Source organism: Daucus carota, chromosome 7 (genome assembly GCF_001625215.2).
Source record: "Daucus carota subsp. sativus chromosome 7, DH1 v3.0, whole genome shotgun sequence".
NCBI lineage: Eukaryota > Viridiplantae > Streptophyta > Magnoliopsida > Apiales > Apiaceae > Daucus > Daucus carota.
In genome coordinates this window covers 615,297-637,381 of record NC_030387.2, presented here as the reverse complement: position 1 = coordinate 637,381, position 22,085 = coordinate 615,297, and the positions used below count along the sequence as shown (strand labels likewise).

The following is a 22,085-nucleotide window of genomic DNA, read 5'->3' as shown; positions in this document are numbered from 1 at the left end:
TAAGTGACAGATTCTAGTAGTTCCCAAGACTGAAAAATCTACATGAAAAGTGTTGACTTCTTTTTCCACAAATCTGTGTGCTTTGAAGTCTGCACTTCCTTCTGTAAAGCTGAAGCAGCATGCATGGGAAATTAGCGTAGACACTGGACAACGAATCAAGGATGTAATTTTAGGGTTCTGTTTGTCTTGATTTTGTTGCTCATGTTCGTGATAAGATTATATGGTGCTGCTAGATATTCTTTTTTTGCTGGATTGAGCCAGATGGTTCTTGTTTCTTGTCTAGGTGTGGATGTCAAGAAGAATGTTATTGTTACTGTTTCCGCGGACAAGGGTCTTTGTGGTGGAATCAACTCCACATCAGTCAAGATTAGCAGGGCTCTCTTCAAGTTAAATTCAGGTATATATCAGATGCACACTGGTGGTAATATCCACCTTTGCCTATCATTGAAGTCACAAGTTGATTGATTTGTTTCACAGGAGCTGAGAAAGAAAGCAAGTATGTTGTCTTGGGAGAGAAAGCGAAGGCACAACTGATAAGAGACTCCAAACAACACATCGATCTGACAATGACAGAGCTGCAGAAGAACTTCCTTAATTATACTCAGGTACCCCTGTCCAAATCTGCATTAGATTTAACTTGGGAGAGAAAATAATGTGACTAATTAAAACTTAATGTAGAATGTACTTGGGCCATATAAGACTGAATAGTGTATTTCTGATAGTAATAATGGTATTTCTGATTCTTATAATAAAGTTAGTAGGCCTGAATTGTTTGAAAACTAAAAATGCTTGATATTACACTGTTTTGAAGTCTGTATTATTATGGATATGGAAACATAAAGCAGGATTCATAGACCAATTAGCAGACCTGTGTATTTTCCTTTAAGTATGCCTCTTCTTATCGGGTTGAGCTGAGAGTTTGTTTCATTTGGCACACTGTCTTTTTTCAAGGTTCTTTATAGAGTATAGACTATATATAAACTAGTCAACAAACATTTGGCAAAGTTATAAAACTCTGGCGCAAAATTTTTTTGGACACATTCTTATAGTCACTGACCCCTTTTGTTGCCCTCTGTCTGTCGTCACTCATTAAATCATTGATATTTAATCAGGTTTCTGCACTTGCTGATGAAATCCTAAAGAATGTTGAATATGATGCATTGAGGATTGTATTCAACAAGTTCCAGTCGGTTGTCTCATTTTTGCCCACGACTGCAACTATATTTTCTCCAGAGGTAAATCTCTATTGCTTTGTAATCTTCCCTTGTCCCTTATACCTGTAGCAGTTATACTCCAACTTCTCTATATGTTCATGTAGATTGTAGAAAGAGAATCTGAAGCTGGCAAGCTTGGTGATCTGGATTTATATGAAGTTGAAGGTGGCGAGACAAAGTCTGAAATTCTCCAAAATCTGACTGAGTTTCAATTTTCTTGTGTAGGTCCTTTATTTTTATCATTCTTAAAGACTATAAACCTTTTCTTGTTGCTGTAGACACACTAGAATTTTTATTTAATTCGGAATGTAAAAAGTATAGCTACTAGCAGGAGGAACATCGTAAGTGGTATTATATTCAAGTTTCTTGAGAAATATCTTAAATCTTCTCCACAGGTTATGTTTAATGCGGTTCTGGAGAACGCCTGTAGTGAGCAAGGAGCTAGAATGTCTGCAATGGATAGTTCCAGCAGGAATGCTGGGGAGATGCTTGATCGTCTCACTCTTACCTACAACAGGTATCATCCATTATCTGTATATTTTGTGCAGAAGTAGTATACCTTAATTTTCTGTGCAAGCCCTTCTCTGATACACACTATTTTTTGCTGTTTTTTTATCAGAACCCGTCAAGCTTCAATTACCACAGAACTGACAGAGATTATATCTGGAGCATCAGCACTTGAGGGCTGATTGCACAACCTTTTGCAACTACTGTTTGACGGTGACAAAATAATTCTTTGTAAAAGGATTTGGTGTTAATATCTTTGCAGAAATTTTGTCAAGCTACCATAAATAATTTCTCGTGTTGACGTTATGAGTGGGAATATTTTTCTTGATTGTTCTATTAAGGTGGTTTGCAAAATTGATTTGAACTGAGAAAGAATCGTGTCTCCAAGTTTTTGTTATAATTCTGTATTATGCTTTTTGCAGATTAATGTCAATAATACTAGTTGCATGGAGGATTTTTGTTTATCAAGTTTGGCGCCTTTTATGCTTGTGTCTTATCAGGATGTTGGTCTCTGCTTAAGTTCTTTCTCCATCGAGTATGAAGGGGGCAGTCAAGTGGTAGCCCCTAATACACAATGTGTTACAATTGGAGACGTGTTTTTCCACAAGTATCATGGTTGTATTGGTGTTTGGTAATATATACCTGGTCAACACTCGGTTCCTGGACAATTTTTTGGTATGTTTAATGTTTTTAAGACTCACCCTTCACCGAGAAATAAGGAATTTTTGATCATTAAATCCTAGCTGCTTGTGGAATGGAGATTTGGGTCTTATATTTGTTGATGCAATAGTTTTTAATAAAAATTTAGCCTGTATATGTTCAATCTTATTCTCTGAGCTTTAATTTTCTTTATAAAATTCTAGCCCAGCCAGGCACTGTTGATGTTTCTCTGCACCGTTTTCCATGGACACTGTGCCCTATCATTGATGAAAAATGTTTAGTCATTTATGATAGTTGCAAGCGGTTTTAATTTGACAATGTATAGAGTAACGCAATTTGGATATTACATAGGAGTGTAAATAAAGAAAAATTAAAATCAGAGTTTAAGTTTCATGTAGTCCACATATTTACTGTAGTACCGTAGACCACGTATGTTGTGCAACTATAGAATGACATAAAAACATTGCAAAATGTATGAAACTTGTTATTTTGTGAAATACATTATATAAATATCACTATTTCATGAAAAATATTGAAAATCATTTATGTTCGACAAGTAGAACACATATGTTTTGTAATATGTAAATATGTTCTGCAAATTTAACATGTTTTGTAGAATAATGTGTTTTTCACTATTTAATTTGTAGAATGTTTAGGATTATCAAAAATTTTAACAAAATAATGATGTTTATAAAACATGATTTGCAAAATAACATATTTTGCAATGTTTTTATGTCATTCTATAGTTGCAGAACATACGTGGTTTACGGTACTACAATAAATATGTGGAATTTTGTTCTTTAAAATCATTATTTGATGTGCTAATATATGGAATAGAATATTGTTGAAGTATAATGTAATTTATTTATACTCATTTCTGGTATGGAATAGAATATTGTTAAAATGTAATGATATTTATATTTAATTTTTATGTAATAAAATTTATACTCAGTTTTGAAGAGGTTTGGAGAAAAAATTTATAATTTTTGTCACTTTCATAAGTTCAATCTGTTATATTCGAACTAAGAATTTAAGACGTTATATTCCCAAAAAAAAAAAAGAATTTAATATTCCATTCCATTTAAGTTCTTAATCAATTATTTAAAATGTCGAAGTTAAGCATTTTGTTACAGAAGGGCAAGCCTAATGTGTTTCATATGCTTCCTCTTGGACGTTTAGCTCCAAGGGAAAATGATACTTGCTGAGAAGCATTCAGAGGGACCTGTGTTTTTGGTTCTTGGGTTGGTTCAGGGTTCGGGTCAGCCATCTCTTCATCCTCAGTTTCTTCAACGGCTTGGCTGGTTTGTTTAACTGGGATCGCGAGTTGGTAGTTTGGACTGACTAAAGTATCCTCATCTGGGGGAAGTGCAATTCCTGGTCCTGATATGGACTTTGGCAGTGGAATTTTGTTCCTGTTCCTAGCCAACTCCAGGAGGACCTGTGAAATTCAAATACGTTTATTGACAAAAGATAGTTACGAGGGTTCACCGGGGTGTAATACTATGAATTGTCTACAGGTAGAAGACACTATTATATTATGCGATAAGAAGAAAAATAAAAGTATGCCTAAAACATGTCATATTTTGTAGGGCATATGACCAATAGGAAGAATTGAACAACTGCTTCTAAGCAACGCCTTTAAACTTGAACTATGGTCTATGAAGAAAAGAACAAGTGCTCTACTAGAATGCAAAAATGGAAACAGATAAACAGATATAATTAGGCGCATCATTCAATAAGTGAGACTTAAGCAGGCATCACATATTCAGAGAAGTGGAATCTTGACACTTTGACAGCAGTTTCTGAAGAGGTGAACATAGGTTACCTCTCGTGGTGGGGGCTGAGAGAAGCTAAAATTGACTTTTGACTGAATAGCCAATTTTACATCATCAGAGTCAATGGCAGACTTTCCAGCATGCTCGGCATAAACTTGTGAATCAGTCAGGATATCAACAACATAGCGATACCATAATTCCAAGAATTGGTGAATAACGCGAGGTTCATAATCATCAACACCCATAGATTTTAGAAGAATTCTGACAATCTTTGCATCTCTCGGCAACTCCTCCTCTCTATCTGCCATATCTTTAATGGTCCTTTATCTTTGTTCCTGTCTGCTCAAGAAAATATTCATAACGGTTCTTCAGGAAAATAGCCAAATCAATACTCAGCTTTTTAGACACAATTTATGGAAAAAATAACACAATTTTAATATATACGAGTCTATCAGCTGGCCCTGTTCTCTAACCCAATGCTGACTTGATATCATGTTTTTTATTAACAAAATGAACACTTGGTATACCTTCTTTTCCAACAGAGCGTATTGGAGGAACTGATGGTAATCAAGATTAAACTATTGGACACACAGAAGCTATTGCTGGAGAAAAAGGATAAAAATACCAAATATTTCATCCCTACTAATCTGGAACATCCTTACAAAATCAGAGCACAAAGCAATAACCTTCAGTATTTTTCGATCATCGGAAAGACCTATGCTCATACATGTAAACCAAATTACAACAAAACTGTTAAAACTACTACACTGGCAATTGTATAAGTTAACTTCATCTCTATTCTCAGATGAGCTGTGTATCTACCCAGTGAAAAAAGGGGAAGTGCAATAGATTAATATAGGCAGGTAATTAAAATTCACAATCATAAATAAAACTAGCATATAATCAAAAATTCAACTTTTTTAGTTTTCGAAGCAAATCACCAAGTGAAAGAAAAACAGAACTCAAAACAAGAAACGAGTGCATGCATACAGATTAAAATTTTAGTCTCACCACTGGAGCCTGGAGGGGGCTGAACTTTGAATCGGAGATTTAATAGGGATGGGATGGATGCAGCTCTGCCGGAGGGCAAGTTTAGGACTAGAATTAATTTTGACGCCAATTTGTAGTTTATATGGGTAGATTAGTGCGCCCTAAATATCACCGTATCAAAAAAATGGTCTAGAGTATCATTTAGTCACGCTTCGTTTTTTGGTTTTTAAACAAAACGCTATATCGTGCAGCATTTGAAGAATTTAAAAAATATAAAACTCTAATTTATGTTTCGTTTACGAGGGGAAACAAAATTTCGAGGGGTGTATTTGATTGGGATTTTAATTTTTTTTTTTCATTCATGAAATCCGAAGGTATTCGATTGGGATTTTTTGAAATCCATTAAAATCTTGAGGTATTCAATTGAGATTTTAAATTATGCTACAAAATCTGATGGTATTCAATTGGGATTTTAAATTATGTTTTAAAATCCGATGGTATTCAATTGGGATTGTTTAAAATCCATTAAAATCTGATGGTATTCAAATGCTGATGGATTTTTTTTGATTTCATAAAATGATGGATTTTGTGGCATTCTTCAGTGTATTTTAAGTTTTTTGAATCCCACCAAAATCAATGGGATTTTGAAGCATTGTGCTTAAATCCTATCAACTCTGCGACATTTTATCAAGAATCCGTACAAAATCAAAATCACATACAATCCATTAAAATCCACAGACTAAAAACAATCCATTAAAATCCCAATCGTATATAGGCCATGGATTCGATTGGGATTTTGAGGGTTTAGGACTCTAAACCTTAACTGTTAACCAATTTAATTCCAAATATATAATTTTTTTATATAAAAAAAAACACAAAACTCAATTTTGTGTGGCGTTAGTGATTTTGTAAAATATTAAAACACTATTTCGTGTAACGTTTTAAATTTTAATAATACAAAAAACGCCGCACGAAATAGCGTTTTCCTATTATACACAAAACTTTTGTTAGTTTATAAAATATTACTAGCATAATAACCCGTGCAAGGCACGGGTATTTGTCTAGCATCGGACCCTCTACTGTGTTATTGACATTGCTTGCAGATATTTGTATTTATGCTATGTGATATTGGTATCGGTTATCTAAAACTTTTAATATAATGAGAGTGCTTAATTTCAGAAAGATATAAAAAGGAGGCAAAAATGAAAGTCCTTAATTTATCATTTAATCATGAAGTTGGTTGATGAAAAAGGGTCAGAAATATTCAAAAGAAAGCAAAATAAAAGTCTAGGTGGGGGGTTTCTCATGTTTCAGTTTTCATTAGCATTGAGAGTCGACTATATCTTGTGTAATATGAATAACATACTTGTAAATCACTTTAACATCATAACACCAAAAAAATTATCAAGTTAGTAGAAATAATATCGCAAACAAAGACACAGTTCATGGCAGGTTGCCTCCACGTTTGACTATTTCAGTAGAAATTTTTTTATTTACAATAATTATGTATCCATATTAGGGCAACTTTGCAGGAAATAGTCGATTGCGTGTTTGCATATTAGGAGTTAGGACTTGAGGCATGACGCATGAGTAATGATACAAAACTGATGAACTGATTTTTATAATGGAACAGAACAAAACTACAGGGTTGAAAGCATATCTGATATATCCAACTATATCACACACATTCATTAATATAAAAAGATTAGAATATAATTTTGGTAGATGTTTGAGTGTCTTTTAAACTTGAACAATATTTACCCCCCTCTGGAATGCATGTTACTTTTTATTACGACTTACATTGCTAATAGCTATCAGGTGCATGTCTGTTCGAAGGATACTTGACATGTAAAACCATAAACATTCAACTCTTCAACAAATATTTTGTGTCACTACTAAACTTAATGGCTTTAATAGATTAAGGTTAATCGAATCATTTTGTTTTAAGTCTGGTAGTAAGACATCACCAACCTCCAAGATGAGCAACAAGGAACAGTAATGCTGGTAACAAAGCTTTTGCTTCTTTAGGCCTTCCTGTAGCTGTGTTTCTAAGTCACCAAGCCGCTTCAAGCAACTGCAATACAGGATATAAGAAGATGTACAAGACAATCATATTAACAGCATCTTCCCAAGTATAATTTACAAAGAGGAATGCAAGTTTTATGACGATAGATTTACATGACCTTAGAGTCCATACACACTTGCACTAGTTATACATGAAATTACAAATACAAGCAATACCATGTACCTTGGTGTAGGCTGTTTGAAATGAAACTTTACTTGCCAATGGGCCAAGCGAATGGTGAGATGATAGCATGCAATAAGATATATTAAAGTGTAACTACGAGGAGAGAAACAGGCAATCCTTCTATTATTGAGAAGAGGTGTCAAAGAGGAGCATATCTCTCTACATTATAAATCCTGTTGCCTATTTCCTTACAAAAAGACCAGTTTGTCCCTCTACATTTTCTGTTATTTCATTATACGGCCACTTGACTGAGAACATATATACGGTTTTCTCTCCTCTGCAGTACACGTGTGGCTCTCCGGACCACACCTTCCTTGCCAATACTTTCTCTCTGCTGGCTACATCTTGCAAGCACTTTAATTTGAAATTTGAAAATTACGCTTCTTTTACACACTTTCATTAACACGTTGTTCTGGGCTTTGTTGCGAGCTCGAGAAAGAAGAGATTATCGTTGTTTTTATGGATTAATTCAGTGGTCGTCAGATCTTCGCAGGAGAAGGTATTTTCTTCTCCCCGGTATCTCCCCCTTTCTATATTTCTGAAATAGTTAGGTGAATCTTAATTTTATTAACATGCCTCGACGTGTTTGACAGAAGTCCTCACACAAGTGAATCTTTTGTTTTCAATTTTGTTTTAGTTTCTGAGCTGCTCCAACTTGAGGTACGGTCCCCTCTTTCTCTCCTATTTTATATTTTTTTATTTGCAATTTGTTCGATAATCTGATTTCCCATCTGTGTTTTTTGTATTCCTATTTCGTTTTTGCTGATTTGTTATCTATGTTATTTCTTTGTTCGGTTACGACTGTTATGTCGTTTAATTGTAAGCTGTTATGTCAACTGATTTTAATTATTGTTTTTGTATGTTATGTGATGTTATTTTTTGTTTGTTCTCCGCTGTGATGATATATCTGTTTTTACCTATTCAACTATTGATTCCATATATGTTAACTGCACTCTTAATTTTTAATATGTTTTATGTTTCCTGCAGTGAATGTTATGATGTCGAACAAAGATGTTGACCTATGTTTCTTGCCGTGAATAGACATGAACCTCTACCTAATCATCCTATGTTTAATCAGCGCAATGGTAAATAGTTTACATGATTTTTTTATAGCAATATAAATCAATAAAAATAAATATTTAACATGAAATATATCACGCTTGCTTATTAGATGTTAAAATTTATAATTTTTACAGGTTTTGAGCAATATAATATGCATTAATTGTATTGGGGAGTAAAAAAGTGTAGTTTAAAAACATGTTCCAATTTTAGTATTCTGGATGATAACATTCGTTGACCCAGTGATATGGATTCCATCAGTTGCCAATTAATATATTTTAAAAGTGATTAATAGCATCCAATTGATCATTATTACTTCTCTTATCTCATGTTTTACTAATAAAAACATGAGATATATTATAGGATGGTCCTGTGGTATTGGTGAGTAGAAGCGCTTTATTTCATTCAACTTTGATTTTGTTGCCTGTAGTTATTGTTTTCTCTAATTTCATTGGCGTATCTTATAGGGCTGGCGACATCCTTGGAAGGCCATGACGATCATTCCAGTGGCCGTGGGCATTAGCTTTGGTATGTCTTGAATGATTCCTGTTGAAAATATTTTATTTTAAAGTTCATTTGAGTTTTTGATCTTCAGCATGATCTTATGTTAGTGTCATATATCTTATAAGAGAGTTTAAAAAATGTTAGCCTAGCAATCGACCATTGACCGGTCTGCAGCCATACAACATATGTAGTTTGGAAGATAACAGAGTGTAGTTTAAGTCTGCAGAAAGCTGCAATCTGCATTTAAAGTTTCACTACCCTTCTTCTGAAGACACCCTTTATAGTCATACCAATTAAAGGAACTTAATTAATTCTTGATGAGCATGGCTGTTTACTTAAACATGAAACCACCATAGAGAAGGTGTTTAGGCTAACCATTATCATATATTGTAAAATGATTTTACTCCTATAGTCACCCTAAGCTTCCTCAGCTGTGCATTGAAGGTTTGTTTTGTCAGTTACGTGGACAGGTACAAATATTTGACAATCCCTATCTCTCAATCCTGTGATAAACAAGTTAGCATTGTAAGTTACGTGTTCCCGATAATCCCTATCTAAGTTTCACACTTCAACTCAGGAGTGAAGAACCCTACCTCCATTATTACCTAGGTTTTGTGTATTGGAAAGAGAGGGCAGAAAGCTAGGAATGAACTGTTGTTGGTCAGGGATATAGTCCTGGTTTATTTTGCTAATAGAGGGCCTATTCTACCTAAATAACTATTAACTTGCAGTTGAATGAAGCGTGAAATATTTTTTCGATGGTTCTTTTCGAAACAGAACAACATCAAACTGAGCTTTCTTTGGGAATCTAAGAGATTAAGATTTTTAATTATTGTGTTCTTGCACTGGTTTCAGGTTTCCATATTAATTGCTCAAGGACAAAACAATACAGTGCTCTGCCGGAGGATCTTGGTACAGTTGGTATTTGCATTTGTAGTTGTGTTGAATAAATCAACTGTTGTATTACTCAATGTTGGACCCTTTTGTTTTTATTTTAGGGATAAGAAGGTATAAAAACTCAAAAAACCAATAGTAAGTGTACAGGATCATGTTCTATCTTCCTCTCTGTTCTCGCTTTAGATCTTTTTTTCTCGATATATTATATAACACAATCCAGTGATAAGTTTGACAATTAAAAAAAAAAAAAAAGAAACATGTGTAAAATAAAAGATTTTGTTATTTTGAAGGTAATGGAAGGTTTCAGGACACGGGGACATTTGTACTGCGATTTCCTACATGAAATTTGGTATGTCTCTGCCAAATGTACTCTGAGATATTGGGATGGAAATTTTAAATACTTGATTCAAGGATCGTAATTAAAATTTGGTATTTCTCTGCCACTTATACTACTGAGATGTGGGCTGGAAAATTTAAATCCTTAATTCAAAGAGCATAAAGAGGTACCAAGAATATGCTTTAATTGTATTGGGGAGTAAAAAAGTGTAGTTTAAAAACATGTTCCAGTTTTAGTATTCTGGATGATAACATTCGTTGACCCAGTGACATGGATTCCATCAGTGTTGGGACTTGGGATTGTCCTCTCTGTCCACGGTTACATGGCATTAGCTGTTATATTTTATACACATTTTATTTAAAATCTTTCTTTCACTTAATACCATTATTATTATTGATATAAATTATACTCCGTTTGTTTCTTATTATTTCACGTTTTGACTTTTGGCACACATCTTTGGTTGATTTGACCGGATAGTACAAATTAATTTTTTATTGGTTTTCTTTGTGACTTAAAATTTTGATTGTATATTCTTACTGAAAAAAGAAAATTTAAAATAATATTTTTAACTCCTTAATAGTTAGAAAATAATATAAAAAACAGAGGGAGTACCAATTTAATCAAATTTTAGTCTTTAGTTACTGACTTGCCCAAGGAATTCTGTTGACAGGAGGTCTGAGGTATGTTGTAAAATAGTGGAGGCCTTTGAAGGCTGTGTAATTTTCCAGGCGGTTGATCACAGTATTGACAGCAATTTGAATTCTAAAATGTATAGTCTTTTTCGTGAATTCTTTGCTTTGCCAGTTGAACAAAAGCTCGGGTTTGATACAATCGGCGGTAAGAAAGGTAGCTTCATTGAGCTCATCTTAAGGTACATTTAAGATTAACCACACAATTAATGTAATGTATGATAGGCTTTGATTTGTACACACGTGATATATATTGTTAGAACCATTTAGATATTACACGGTAAGGTTCTTAATTTAAATCATGTTCTTAGGTTCGTAATGCTTCTGAGATCTCATTTCAGTGTTCCTCATTAATGGAAGAACTAGAGGTGGACTTAGATAACTGAGGAAATGCTTTATAGACAATACCTTAGATATAATAAATACAAACTTATTCTTTTAATGTTTAAAATATATGTAATTGGTTCTGAGAAGTAAAATTTGAAGGCAACTTCAAATTTTGGAAGTAATGTAAGGGGTAAATTTTTCTTGATGATAAACACATATGTTTCCTTGACATGTAGTAATGTGGTCGACTGGTTGTAAATTTAAACTGCTTCAAATGCCAACAAGTTACTGTTACAGGCTTCTACAAAATGAGATTGGTTTGATTGCATTAATATTTAAGAAGTTATATAAATTATATGCACATACATATATATATTATTTGGTTTAAGTTGTTCACATGATCTCGCTGACATGATTTCTGTTGGTTTTTGCAGATGAGACGGGAAGGTGTTCTTCTTTTACGCGGTTTGGATTCAAGGCTATCTAAGGATCTCCCTTCTGATCTTCAAAAACTCGGGTCCTTAATTAACAAGCAGCTGCAATGAACACAAAACTCGGGTCCTTAACAATTCCACCAGCTTCTCTTCCATTTTCCCCCGTCGTCTTCATCATGATTTTGGCACCAGTGTATACCATATCATTATCCCATTCATGCTTAGAGTAACTAAAACAGAAACAGTAACACACATCCACAACGCATTGGTTTTGGATTAGTTCTGTCCGTCATTATAATTAACTTTATTCTTTTAATATGAAGAGTTGTTAAATTTATCGAACTCTGTAGGATTTGAAGGAGCCAGCTGAGAAGCAGCCTTCCGGAATTCCACCGGTAGAGTTATTTAATAAAGTATCTTATAGTTTAAGCAAATGTGCCAAACCAAAAGCCACAGGACAGATTAGGTCTAGCATAGTGTGTTACTTTTTGTTGGAATTACAACTTTTATGAGAGCAATATGTTTGTTGATCCTATTTGTACCTGATTTTTTTTCCAAGCTCTCTCTAAAATCTGAATGTGGAACAGCGATATACGAGTCAAAATCAGACCAAGTGACAAAGGTTAGTTTACCACATATTTTATGCCATTTATTTAGAAATCTACTGTGTGTGTTGTACTCCAAGAATTCCAGTAATAACCGGTCATTTTTTTATAAATCATAGCGGTGAAAGGAGAATTTCTAAATAAATGGCATAGAGTAACTAAAACAGAAACATGAATCACACATCTACAACGCATTGGTTTTGGATTAATTCTGTCCGTCATTGCAATGGGAGTTGCAGCTTTAGTCTCCCATGTAAGTTTTTGTGTCTATATGTCTGTATAATATATATGTCTAAATGTTGTTCTTGGTTTATAAAGTTTGGATTTTGATGGGTCTTCTGTGTAGTAGTGTTTTGATGGGTCTTTTGTTTGGAGAGTTGCTATAGGAACAGAATGAGAAAGAGATTGTTTGGAATTTGAAGGAACCGTGATTGTTTGAATTCTAATACTGGACTAGAGTGTTCTGCTATATTTCTAGCAGAGATTCGTTTGTCCATGTGTGTTGCAGGTCTCGAGGAAATTTGCTACCAAAGTTGCTCCTCCAAGGAAAAGAAAGTTGAGGTGATTTGCCCAATTACTGTAATCTCAGAAGTTCATTTTTTTGTGCACCATTGAGGGAATTTTTAGATTTATAATATACTTAATAATTGGACTGATTTAAGCTTCTTATGATACGCTTTTTTGTGTTGAAGCTTAATCGAACAATCTTATACTTATAATTTGTATGACTAAAGATATCTGTTGCGCTTTCGCTTAACAGATTAGCTTATGGATCAGACTCTTCACCCTTGATTATTAAATATAATTCCGATCTTTAGATTGTTTAATTACTAATGAAGTCATGCATAATTGTTGGAATGGTGAAAACAAAATGAAGTTGCTCCTGATTAAATTCGAGAATCCAATTGTACTCTATTGTAGGTAGTTGCCCTGTGCAATGAATGCATAAGTACTCTAGATTGTTTGATTGCCAGAATATTTTTTTTCTAACAGCAGGGTATAGGAAAAAAAATAATTTTAAGATAGAGCATTGATGCATTGATGCATTGTTGATAGATAAGAATTTTAGGAAATAAAGGATGAATATTGCTCCCAGGATTTTATTGCAAACTGTCCCTGTTTCCACAAATTGCCCATGGTTGATAAGTATTTGTGGAGAGGTAAGTACTAATTGTTTTAATTCCTTCTCCCTTTCTTATATATTATATGGATTCTAGCCATGTTATTCCATACTGTTTTAATTCCCGCATTGCAGATGAACTTGGTTGATTGGTTTAAAGTGATGGATGCAAGTCGTCGTTGAGAAGAGTTAATAGATAATCTCATTGAAGTACATCCACCACCTAGAGCATTGAAGCGTGCATTGATCCTGTGCCTTCATTGTATAGACTTCCATCCTCTGGGTGTCCCAAGATGGGGCAAGTTGTACACCTGCTCGATGTAGAAGACTTTCCCTTCCATAGTGTAACTTTTCATTGTGTTTTGATAGTTATGGAAACCAATACTTTTGTAGTAGGATTCTTTTGGGAGGGAAGTCACTGAGAAAAGCATTAAGTGATGGACAGTCAACAAGTACCCGATACTGCTTTTTGTTGTAATTAAACTTTGGTCGGTTACCGTGTAGGATCGAACTACAAAAGAGAAATTAAATTTCTGTAATAGAATCCGCATAACTTATCAAAAATAATAAAAAAAAGAGAATACAAGTTTGCAAATGAAAAAACAATTACATAATAAATAACAAACAATATTTTACAAAATATGAAAATTAGTCTATTTAGTAACATTTATATAAATTAATTTCAAATAAATGCTTCATGATGGTTTCTCATTTAATATACTAAAAACCAATTTTAACATTAAATTTATATAAATATTTGTTATTAGAAACATTTTGCATGCCCTTGCGAAGCGGGCACACATACTAGTTCCGAAATAATAATGGGTCTGTTACAGAGATATACGGGCATACATTCTAAATGGTGGGTCTAGTTAGAGAGATATTATAAAGTTATAAAGTTTTGATCTTTTGTAAAATTTTAGTGGTGTGTTACGTACTACATTGTATTTATAGTCTATGTTGAACTTTGTACCACATTTATATCTTTACGGTGATTTTTATAGCTTATAGATTAAATTTTCACATTTGATTTCAACTTACTTGACTTACCGGTGATTATGTCTTTTCAGTTGTTAACTTAAAGTTTGTGCCAACAGGCGAGCATCGATGTATTTTTGCTTCGGAGAAATTGTCAAAAGACATGATGAAATGACTCTGAATCACCTGCTCTTGTATCTCCGGGTATGTATAATTTATACACACTTATATCTCTACATCTCTGATTAATCATTCACCGATCACGTGTATTTCTCACTATTAATTCAATCGGTTTGATTTAGTTCTGTTATCATTTTCAAACGTCTATTTTATTGGATTGTGCTGTGTTTTTATTAATGTTAATTTGTTTATATGTGTTGATTCAGTTAGTGATTTGAGTAATTTGTTTTCCTTGTTCATGTATATTTATAGTGGTGGCGTGATTTGTAATAGAGATTTGCAGATTTTATTTAAGAGATTAATAATTTATGAGTTATTTTATAGTTTTATATTTTGGTTTTATGCTCTTTTTAGTGTTTAATTGTTCCTTAAGGTCTGCATTATAGTTTTTAGGTATAATAAAGGAGAATTACGTCAGGTTTAACAGCAAAAGTCTTGCCTGTATCACCAGGTTTTTATTGACTATATGCTCTAAGAAAATATCAGAGTTACGAATTTAGGCGGTGGGTGAAGGCAGGGACCTTTCAAATACAAACGATGTCCTCTAAAATATTTATATTCATAGTATAGAGCCATAGTCAGTACATTCTGGTTCATGACCTTCCGGGCGTACTCACACAAAGTTAACAGCGTGGGAAGCTAGCAGCCTAGCATGAGACTTTGTTCGGTGCACGGTGGTGTTTATGCACCTTTTGCCTGTGCTTCTCATTTTTGCTAACTACAATTGGTACAAATATCTAAAATTTAAAGCATCGTGTTTCAGCACCACATCACATTCATCACTCATTATCAACATACAGGCACTTCTGAGTTTAGCATACAAAAATATATATACCAACTCATTTCGTAGACACAAATACACAACATCAGCTCCCTCCCTCTCCTTGTTCTATACATCTCTACACACATATAAAAGCACACACCATAAAATGTGTTAAGAGCATCTCCAAGAGTGTTATGTATATTTGTTAGCTATAATATAATATAAGAATAATCATCTAAAATTATAGCTAAGAGGTTCTAGGTTCACTCCAATGGTGTTATGTATAATTATATTATCTAAAGTTATACATAATAACTTTAGAGATTCTACAAATGTAACTACCCCAATTTTAGTTATCTATATTTTTTTCTGAGGAGTAATGGTTGGAGTGTTGGATTTTTACTTATTATCTAAAATGTGCCACATAGATGCCATGTAGGTGCCACTGCCACATATGTATTTTTACCTAACAGGTCTAATGCGTTGGAGTTGCTGTAATGCACTTGAATTATAGTGCATGTTTGGCACCCTCTACTTCTGACTTCTTCTTCTAAGAAGTTTGGCTTCTACTTTTCTTGACCTGTTTGTGTTAAAAATTCTAACTTCGGTTTTAGAACTTCTGCCTTTTTTCCAAGCACTTTAATGACTTATAAGTCTTGACTTCTCACTTCGAGTCCACTTTTTTATTTTAAACAAGAAATCACTTTTTTTAAGTTTACCCAGACGGCTCCATACTGTGGCCATTTGGCTAAACTTATTTCTGGAGACAGTACATATAACTCTACTTTATTCTGAAATAAATCCTTATTTTTTTACTAAATAACGAATATAAAATACCACCTTAACATTTATATCCAAAAAAATTATATAAGTATGTATTTTTGCAAAAAGTTAAGCCCTTCAATTTTCCAAAAACAGCTCCCCAAATACCATTATAAGATACTCCCTCTGTTTTGATATGTTAGTCGTTTAAGATGTTAGCACAGATATTAAGAAAACTTATCCTGGGATGAAAATGTATTTATTATGGAAGTCATTTCCACTACTGCCCTTACTTAACTTCATGCATGTATATTTACTGCTGTTGTATGGGGAACCTACTGAATCAATTTTCAATGATTTTTATTACCTTGTTTAATAAATGAATGATTTCTATTGACCTGTTTAAATTCTTCTTTAAAGTTCCCTCCCTCACTTTTAACTAAAATTTGAATAAAAATCTAAAATTTCATTTCCCTCTATAATTTCCCTCCAATTAAAGTCTATATATTGTAAACAATGTTGAGATAGTCAGCAATGTTGAGATAGTCAGTACTCAAAAAATTGTAGAGAGCGTAAAGCTAAAGTGAGAAGTTATGGGTACCAAGTGTATTGATTTAAATCTTTCTCCAGATGACATGCTTCAGAATTCAGAAAGTAATATGCATCCAGGTACTCTTTTTAACGTAATATTTATTTTTTGCATTTCATACAAATATTTTTAGTATGAAGTGGGATATTTTATTTTGCAAGTAACCATTTAAAGTAGTCTTCTTTTGCATTTTGATAATGAAATCATTCTTTCCTGTGCAGGGCAATTTGAGTTTATACAAGTGACTCAAGAAAATTTTAAGGAAAATGACATAGACTTGAATTCACTTCCATTTTTTGAGGGTACTTTAATTTAATTTATAATTTTTAAATTTTAATTTTACTATATCATACAAAAAGTATTTTTTAGTTGTAGGTGAAATTGCTAATGACTTTCTTTATATGTGAATGAAAGTTTAGAAAAATAAATTAATTTAAATTAATGAATGGTTATTTTACATGCATTTTGGCTTATTTTTTCCTAATTTCTTTTAACTATTACAGGTGGAGCAACACATGAAAAAGATACAGGTTTATAAACTTATTTGAATGAATACTAATTTTTTTAATAATTACCCATTTTAATTTTTTTTTCTTTGGGTGACAATTTTCTAAAGAAAAATTGGATAAATGATAATGTATTCTAATTTAGTTTTGTTATGGACTGCTACAGGTGCACATGAGGAGTTTACAGAGCATGGAGAATTTACAAATAATCATATAGATTTGAATGCAAATCCATTTTCTGAGAGTAATTTTTTTTCATATTTTAATTTCATAATTCTTGTAACAAATTTTTAAGTTTTGTTAGTTACCGTTTAGATCTTATTTGTTCATAATTTGTCTTTTTTTTAGCAAATTCTATTTTTAATTATACTTACATAAAGTATACTTAATTTTGATGTAAAAATATTTTATTATTTTTTCTAATTTTTTTTAACTATTACAGGTGGAGCAACACATGAACAAGATACTACAGGTTTACAAATTTATTTAAATGAATACTTATTTTTCCAATAATTAACCATTTTAATTATTCTAATTTGATTTTGTTTTTATGTACTGCTGCAGGAGGTGCTCATGAGGAGTTTATAGAGCATGGAGAATTTACAAATAATCATATAGACTTGAATGCACATCCATTTTCTGAGAGTAATTTTTTTTTCATATTTTAATTTCATAATTCTTGTAACAAATTTTTAAATTTTGTTAGTTACCGGTTAGATCTTATTTGTTCATAATTTGTCTTTTTTTTGAAAATTCTATTTTTAATTTTACTTACATAAAGTATACTTAATTTTGATGTAAAAAATTATTTTATTATTTTTTCTAATTTCTTTTAACTATTACAGGTGGAGCAACACATGAACAAGATACAGGTTTACAAATTTATTTAAATGAATACTTATTTTTCCAATAATTAACCATTTTAATTATTCTAATTTGATTTTGTTTTTATGTACTGCTACAGGAGGTGCTCATGAGGAGTTTATAGAGCACGGAGAATTTACAAATAATCATATAGACTTGAATGCACATCCATTTTCTGAGAGTAATTTTATTTCATATTTAAATTTTATAATACTTGTAACAAAATTTTTAATTATGTTAGTTATCGGTTAAATTAATTTTGTTCATAATTTGTCTCTTTTTAATTATTTTTTTTGCAAATATTATTTTTAATTTTAGTTACATAAAGTGTACTTAATTTTGATATAAAAAATTATTTTATTATAGGTGAAAATCATGTAATGCAGGAAGAGAATATAACATGTGAATGCTTCCCGTCGCAGGGTAATAATTTCTTGGGTGTAATATTTCTTAATTTTTCCTCCAAATTTTTTGACTAGGCATATATTTATCAACTTGAATTTTTTAATTTGTAGGTGAAGAAATACAACCAAAAAAGATTAACATATTATCTAATGAACAAAGAAATGCAATTTACCTTGCCCTTCTAAGGAGGAGCGTGAATGGAAAGCTTAAGAAAAATACCAGCAGAGAAGTTGCTACATTATTCTCTGTATCCATGCGTACAGTTCAACGTGTTTGGAAACGATCAAAAGAAAATATGAAGAATGGGGTGACTGATGTATCTCATAAAAGAACAAAAAATTGTGGTCGCAAACGGATACAGATTGATTTGGATCATTTTCGGAGCATTCCTTTACAGGAGAGAAAAACTATTCGAGATGCAGCTAATGCTCTAAAAGTTAGCACATCAGTTCTAAGCAGGAATCTAAAGTCAGGCGATATAAGGCGTCACTCCAATGCAATCAAACCATTTTTAAGTGAGGAAAACAAGAAAGGTAGACTACAATTTTGTTTAGACATGCTTGACAAAGAAAGTTTACCTCATGATCCCAAATTTCATGACATGCAGAATGTCATTCACATAGATGAAAAATGGTTTGACTTGTCAAAAAAATGTGAGACCTATTATCTTTTGGCGGATGAAGAAGAGCCTCATCGTACTTGCAAAAGTAAAAACTTTGTTACCAAAGTCATGTTTCTCGCTGCTGTAGCTCGTCCGCGATTTGATGGTCAAGGCAATGTTACATTTTCTGGGAAAATTGGCATCTACCCATTTATCACCAAAGAGCCTGCAAAGAGGAGTAGTGTGAATCGAGTTGCAGGTACACTTGAGACAAAGGCAATGACTTCTGTTAAAAGAGATACAGTTAGATCATATTTGATTGAAAAGGTGATACGTGACATTCGAGCAAAATGGCCACGTGAAGATATGCATAAACTTATTTGTATCCAGCAAGATAATGCGAGAACTCATGTGGATCCCAAAGATATAGAGTTTTGTCAAGCTGCCCAGCAAAGTGGTTTTGATATTCAGTTAATGTGCCAACCACCAAACTCTCCAGATATGAATGTTCTAGACCTTGGTTTTTTTAGAGCACTTCAATCTTTGAGGTACAAGAAGGTGGCAAAAACAATAGATGATCTGGTGAATGCAGTGGAGGAAACATTTGAAAATTATCCAGTTGAAAAATTGAATAACATATTCTTAACTTTACAGCTGTGCATGATGGAGACGATGAAAGTGAAAGATAGTAATGCTTACAAGCTTCCACACATCGGCAAAGATGGTTTGGAGAGACGTGGACAACTACCCATTCAAATAAAATGTGATGCAGGTCTTGTTAATTCAGTTTATGAATTTTTAAATGAAGTGTAATATTAGATTTATCCAGTTTTAGGTTCATTCTAATATTTATGGTTACAAGCTTTTGTGTTACAACCTTTTGTGTTTAGTGGCATGATTTAGCCAGATCAAGTGTATAAATAAATATACATATTTAATTATTTAATTATTTAATTATACATATTTATTTAATTATTTAATTATACATATTTATTTATTTAATTATTTAACTATACATATTTATTTATTTATATGCAGAACTTTTTAAAATTAATTTTTCTAAGAAATTTCTAAAAAATCTTAGAATTATGTCACATAAATAATTTTAAATTTGTTGTGGATTATTTCACATCAATAAAATCTATATTACTCTAATTCTATTTTCTTTTATAATATTAATAATGAATAAAAAGTAGAATTAAAACCAACCAAATGAAAATGTAATGCTTAAACAAAAAAAACCAAAAAATCTACAATATAAACACAAAATTTACTAAATGAAAATTTTCATTTCAAAATTAGCATTACATACCACCACCAATATTTAACAATATCAAACATTTAAAATAATACTTCTTTCAGATAGTTGCACATGCATTTTATTCCAGCGGAGGCTTATTCAAATCAATAGCACATTTTGCTTTCTTTTTCTTGTTTTCCATCATTCACGAAAGCATTTTCTTCTTCTTTTTTGAGATATTGAGGCTCCTGCAAAAGAAATTGTTTGACAAGAGGAAAATATATTTCTGACATACATATTACCTCTTCACAGAGACCTTTTGTTATATGACTTGTTTCAGTGACTTTTTCTTCACCTTTTTCTATATAAGCTTCTTTCTGGACTTCTAATATTGGGAGCTTTTCTTCATCTTTCTCTCTTTTTTGAGACGGTAGGTTGAAACTCATTGTGTGGGATAATAGTAGATAAAAAAAAAATGAAAGAGGATACATTAAGCTTAACACTCCTGTGCTTTTAAAGTACAAGAAGAGGGTAGGTGAAAAAGTTCAATTTTCTATGTAACTGTTGGGTTTTTCAACATGCACGGGATTAACAAAATAAGGGTAAGATAGGAAAATTTTCATTAATGTACTTTGAAAATAAGAGAACGACTAATATTAAAAGACACCTAAACTTTTTTAGAACGACTAACATATCAAAACAGAGGGAGTATCTGTAAGTATTCGGTTCAGACAAAGTATCAAGCGGTTTGTGGGCACGGCAAACATATATGGACACGGTACATATGTGCAGACGGTGAGGATTTAACAAAATTTTAGAAAAAGTAGTAATCAGTTGAATCATTGCTCAAGCCGTGAATCAAATCAAAGAGTAGAACTGAGCAGTTTAAACACAATATTACCTCAGAAGGGTAACTTCTCAGGCTTATGTTTTCTCCTGCACAGTCTCTTTCTCTTCCACCGAATCGTTCCTGCCTGGTCTCGCGGTTCCAATCTTTTAACCTCCAACCCCTCTCTTACTTTTTTTTTTTTTTTTACGATGCAGGCTTATACGCCTTACAACCTCTCTTACTTTTTTTTTTTTTTTTACGATGCAGGCTTATACGCCTTACAAATTAGTATCTGTTCTAATAAATCTCGGGGTGAGCCAGAGTCGAACCCGGGTGTCCGGGAACAGGATAAGCCCACCACTTGGGCTATCCAATCGTGCTCAACCCCTCTCTTACGGTCTTACTTATTATTGCATCTATAAAAACCAAATAAAAGGCTCGATCAAGTGACAGATTTTCAGTCACAGAATGCGGGAATGTTTGGGAAGTGGGAAGTAATGACTCCCGGTTAGCATAAACAGGGATAAAAATGTCTTTTATTATATTCACTAAAATGTCTCAATTATTTGATAACGAATTAAAAGTATCATCATTTTTATGTTCATGTTCTTTTATTATATACATACAGAAAGAGAAGATTAAACTGAGTTAGAGTTTTGAAGTAAAATTAGAGGTTTGTGGTGGTTAAGAGTTTTGACCACTAAAATCTGCTAAAGTAGTTAGCGGATTGAAATAAAAGTTTGAACCCAAAAAATTAATTTTGAAAAAACTACTTTGACGAGTTTTTTGGGTTAGAATTTTGGTTTGTGTCATAAAAAGCTAATCAATCAGCTATTTACCAAACAGTTTTACGAAAAACAACTAATTCAATCCGCAAGTCAAAACATCTATTTCAATCCGTTAGTCAAAATATCTAATTCGGTCCGCTAATTCCCAAAAAGGCGTGTATTTGATAAAATATGATGTTTGGGCCATTACCATGTGAAATAATGATAGCATGGG

General features: G+C 32.5%; 3 protein-coding genes across 8 annotated transcripts in view; 2 read left to right on the top strand and 1 right to left on the bottom strand.

Annotated features, from left to right (window-relative positions):
- LOC108193242 (ATP synthase subunit gamma, mitochondrial) overlaps window positions 1-2,549 on the top strand; it is a 72,764-nt gene extending 70,215 nt beyond the window's left edge. For 2 of the 4 annotated variants that reach the window (XR_010285580.1, XR_001801122.2), the window contains 7 exons: window positions 284-397; window positions 478-605; window positions 1,113-1,235; window positions 1,319-1,435; window positions 1,610-1,731; window positions 1,834-2,062; window positions 2,144-2,549. Coding sequence is in view for 2 of the 4 variants with exons in the window: in XM_017359822.2 (XP_017215311.1) it covers window positions 284-397; window positions 478-605; window positions 1,113-1,235; window positions 1,319-1,435; window positions 1,610-1,731; window positions 1,834-1,903 (674 nt within the window). In the remaining 2 variants the exon portion in view is untranslated. Of the gene's footprint in view, window positions 1-283; window positions 398-477; window positions 606-1,112; window positions 1,236-1,318; window positions 1,436-1,609; window positions 1,732-1,833; window positions 2,086-2,143 lie in introns of those variants that run through there. The other 2 variants (XM_017359822.2, XM_064081215.1) reach the window with 2 other exon arrangements.
- Window positions 2,550-3,434: 885 nt separating this feature from the next.
- Window positions 3,435-21,438, bottom strand: LOC108196432 (transcription initiation factor TFIID subunit 9). 3 transcript variants are annotated; one of them, XM_064081216.1, is made up of 5 exons: window positions 21,326-21,438; window positions 21,156-21,272; window positions 7,118-7,220; window positions 4,207-4,495; window positions 3,435-3,819 (listed from the first exon to the last, which is right to left on the bottom strand). In XM_064081216.1, the coding sequence occupies exons 4-5, from the start codon at window positions 4,462-4,464 to the stop codon at window positions 3,535-3,537; spliced, it is 543 nt and encodes a 180-aa protein (XP_063937286.1). In that variant the 5' UTR covers window positions 4,465-4,495; window positions 7,118-7,220; window positions 21,156-21,272; window positions 21,326-21,438; the 3' UTR covers window positions 3,435-3,534. The 3 variants fall into 3 exon arrangements, with proteins under 3 accessions (XP_063937286.1, XP_017219203.1, XP_017219202.1); XM_017363714.2 differs by lacking the exon at window positions 21,326-21,438 and having other exon boundaries at window positions 21,156-21,281; XM_017363713.2 differs by lacking the exons at window positions 7,118-7,220; window positions 21,156-21,272; window positions 21,326-21,438 and adding an exon at window positions 5,168-5,784.
- On the top strand, window positions 7,302-19,827 carry LOC108194372 (uncharacterized). The gene is made up of 21 exons (XM_064081322.1): window positions 7,302-7,893; window positions 7,988-8,054; window positions 8,382-8,479; window positions 8,921-8,981; window positions 9,813-9,869; window positions 9,956-9,989; window positions 10,145-10,203; window positions 10,862-11,037; window positions 11,642-12,263; window positions 12,366-13,406; window positions 13,502-14,548; window positions 16,680-16,718; window positions 16,860-16,940; window positions 17,142-17,168; window positions 17,311-17,388; window positions 17,587-17,616; window positions 17,709-17,789; window positions 17,990-18,016; window positions 18,109-18,189; window positions 18,375-18,431; window positions 18,524-19,827. The coding sequence occupies exons 12-21, from the start codon at window positions 16,685-16,687 to the stop codon at window positions 19,825-19,827; spliced, it is 1,800 nt and encodes a 599-aa protein (XP_063937392.1). The 5' UTR covers window positions 7,302-7,893; window positions 7,988-8,054; window positions 8,382-8,479; window positions 8,921-8,981; window positions 9,813-9,869; window positions 9,956-9,989; window positions 10,145-10,203; window positions 10,862-11,037; window positions 11,642-12,263; window positions 12,366-13,406; window positions 13,502-14,548; window positions 16,680-16,684.
- Window positions 21,439-22,085: the final 647 nt, after the last annotated feature.

Coding starts and splice junctions, on each gene's coding strand:
- LOC108194372 (XM_064081322.1), top strand. CDS start 16,685: ATGCTTCAGAATTCAGAAAGTAATATGCATCCAG. Junction 17,617..17,708: donor ACATGAACAAGATACTACAG/GTTTACAAATTT, acceptor GTACTGCTGCAG/GAGGTGCTCATGAGGAGTTT. Junction 18,190..18,374: donor TGCACATCCATTTTCTGAGA/GTAATTTTATTT, acceptor ATTTTATTATAG/GTGAAAATCATGTAATGCAG.
- LOC108196432 (XM_064081216.1), bottom strand. CDS start 4,464: ATGGCAGATAGAGAGGAGGAGTTGCCGAGAGATGCAAAGATTGTCAGA. Junction 3,820..4,206: donor CTCAGCCCCCACCACGAGAG/GTAACCTATGTT, acceptor TGAATTTCACAG/GTCCTCCTGGAGTTGGCTAG.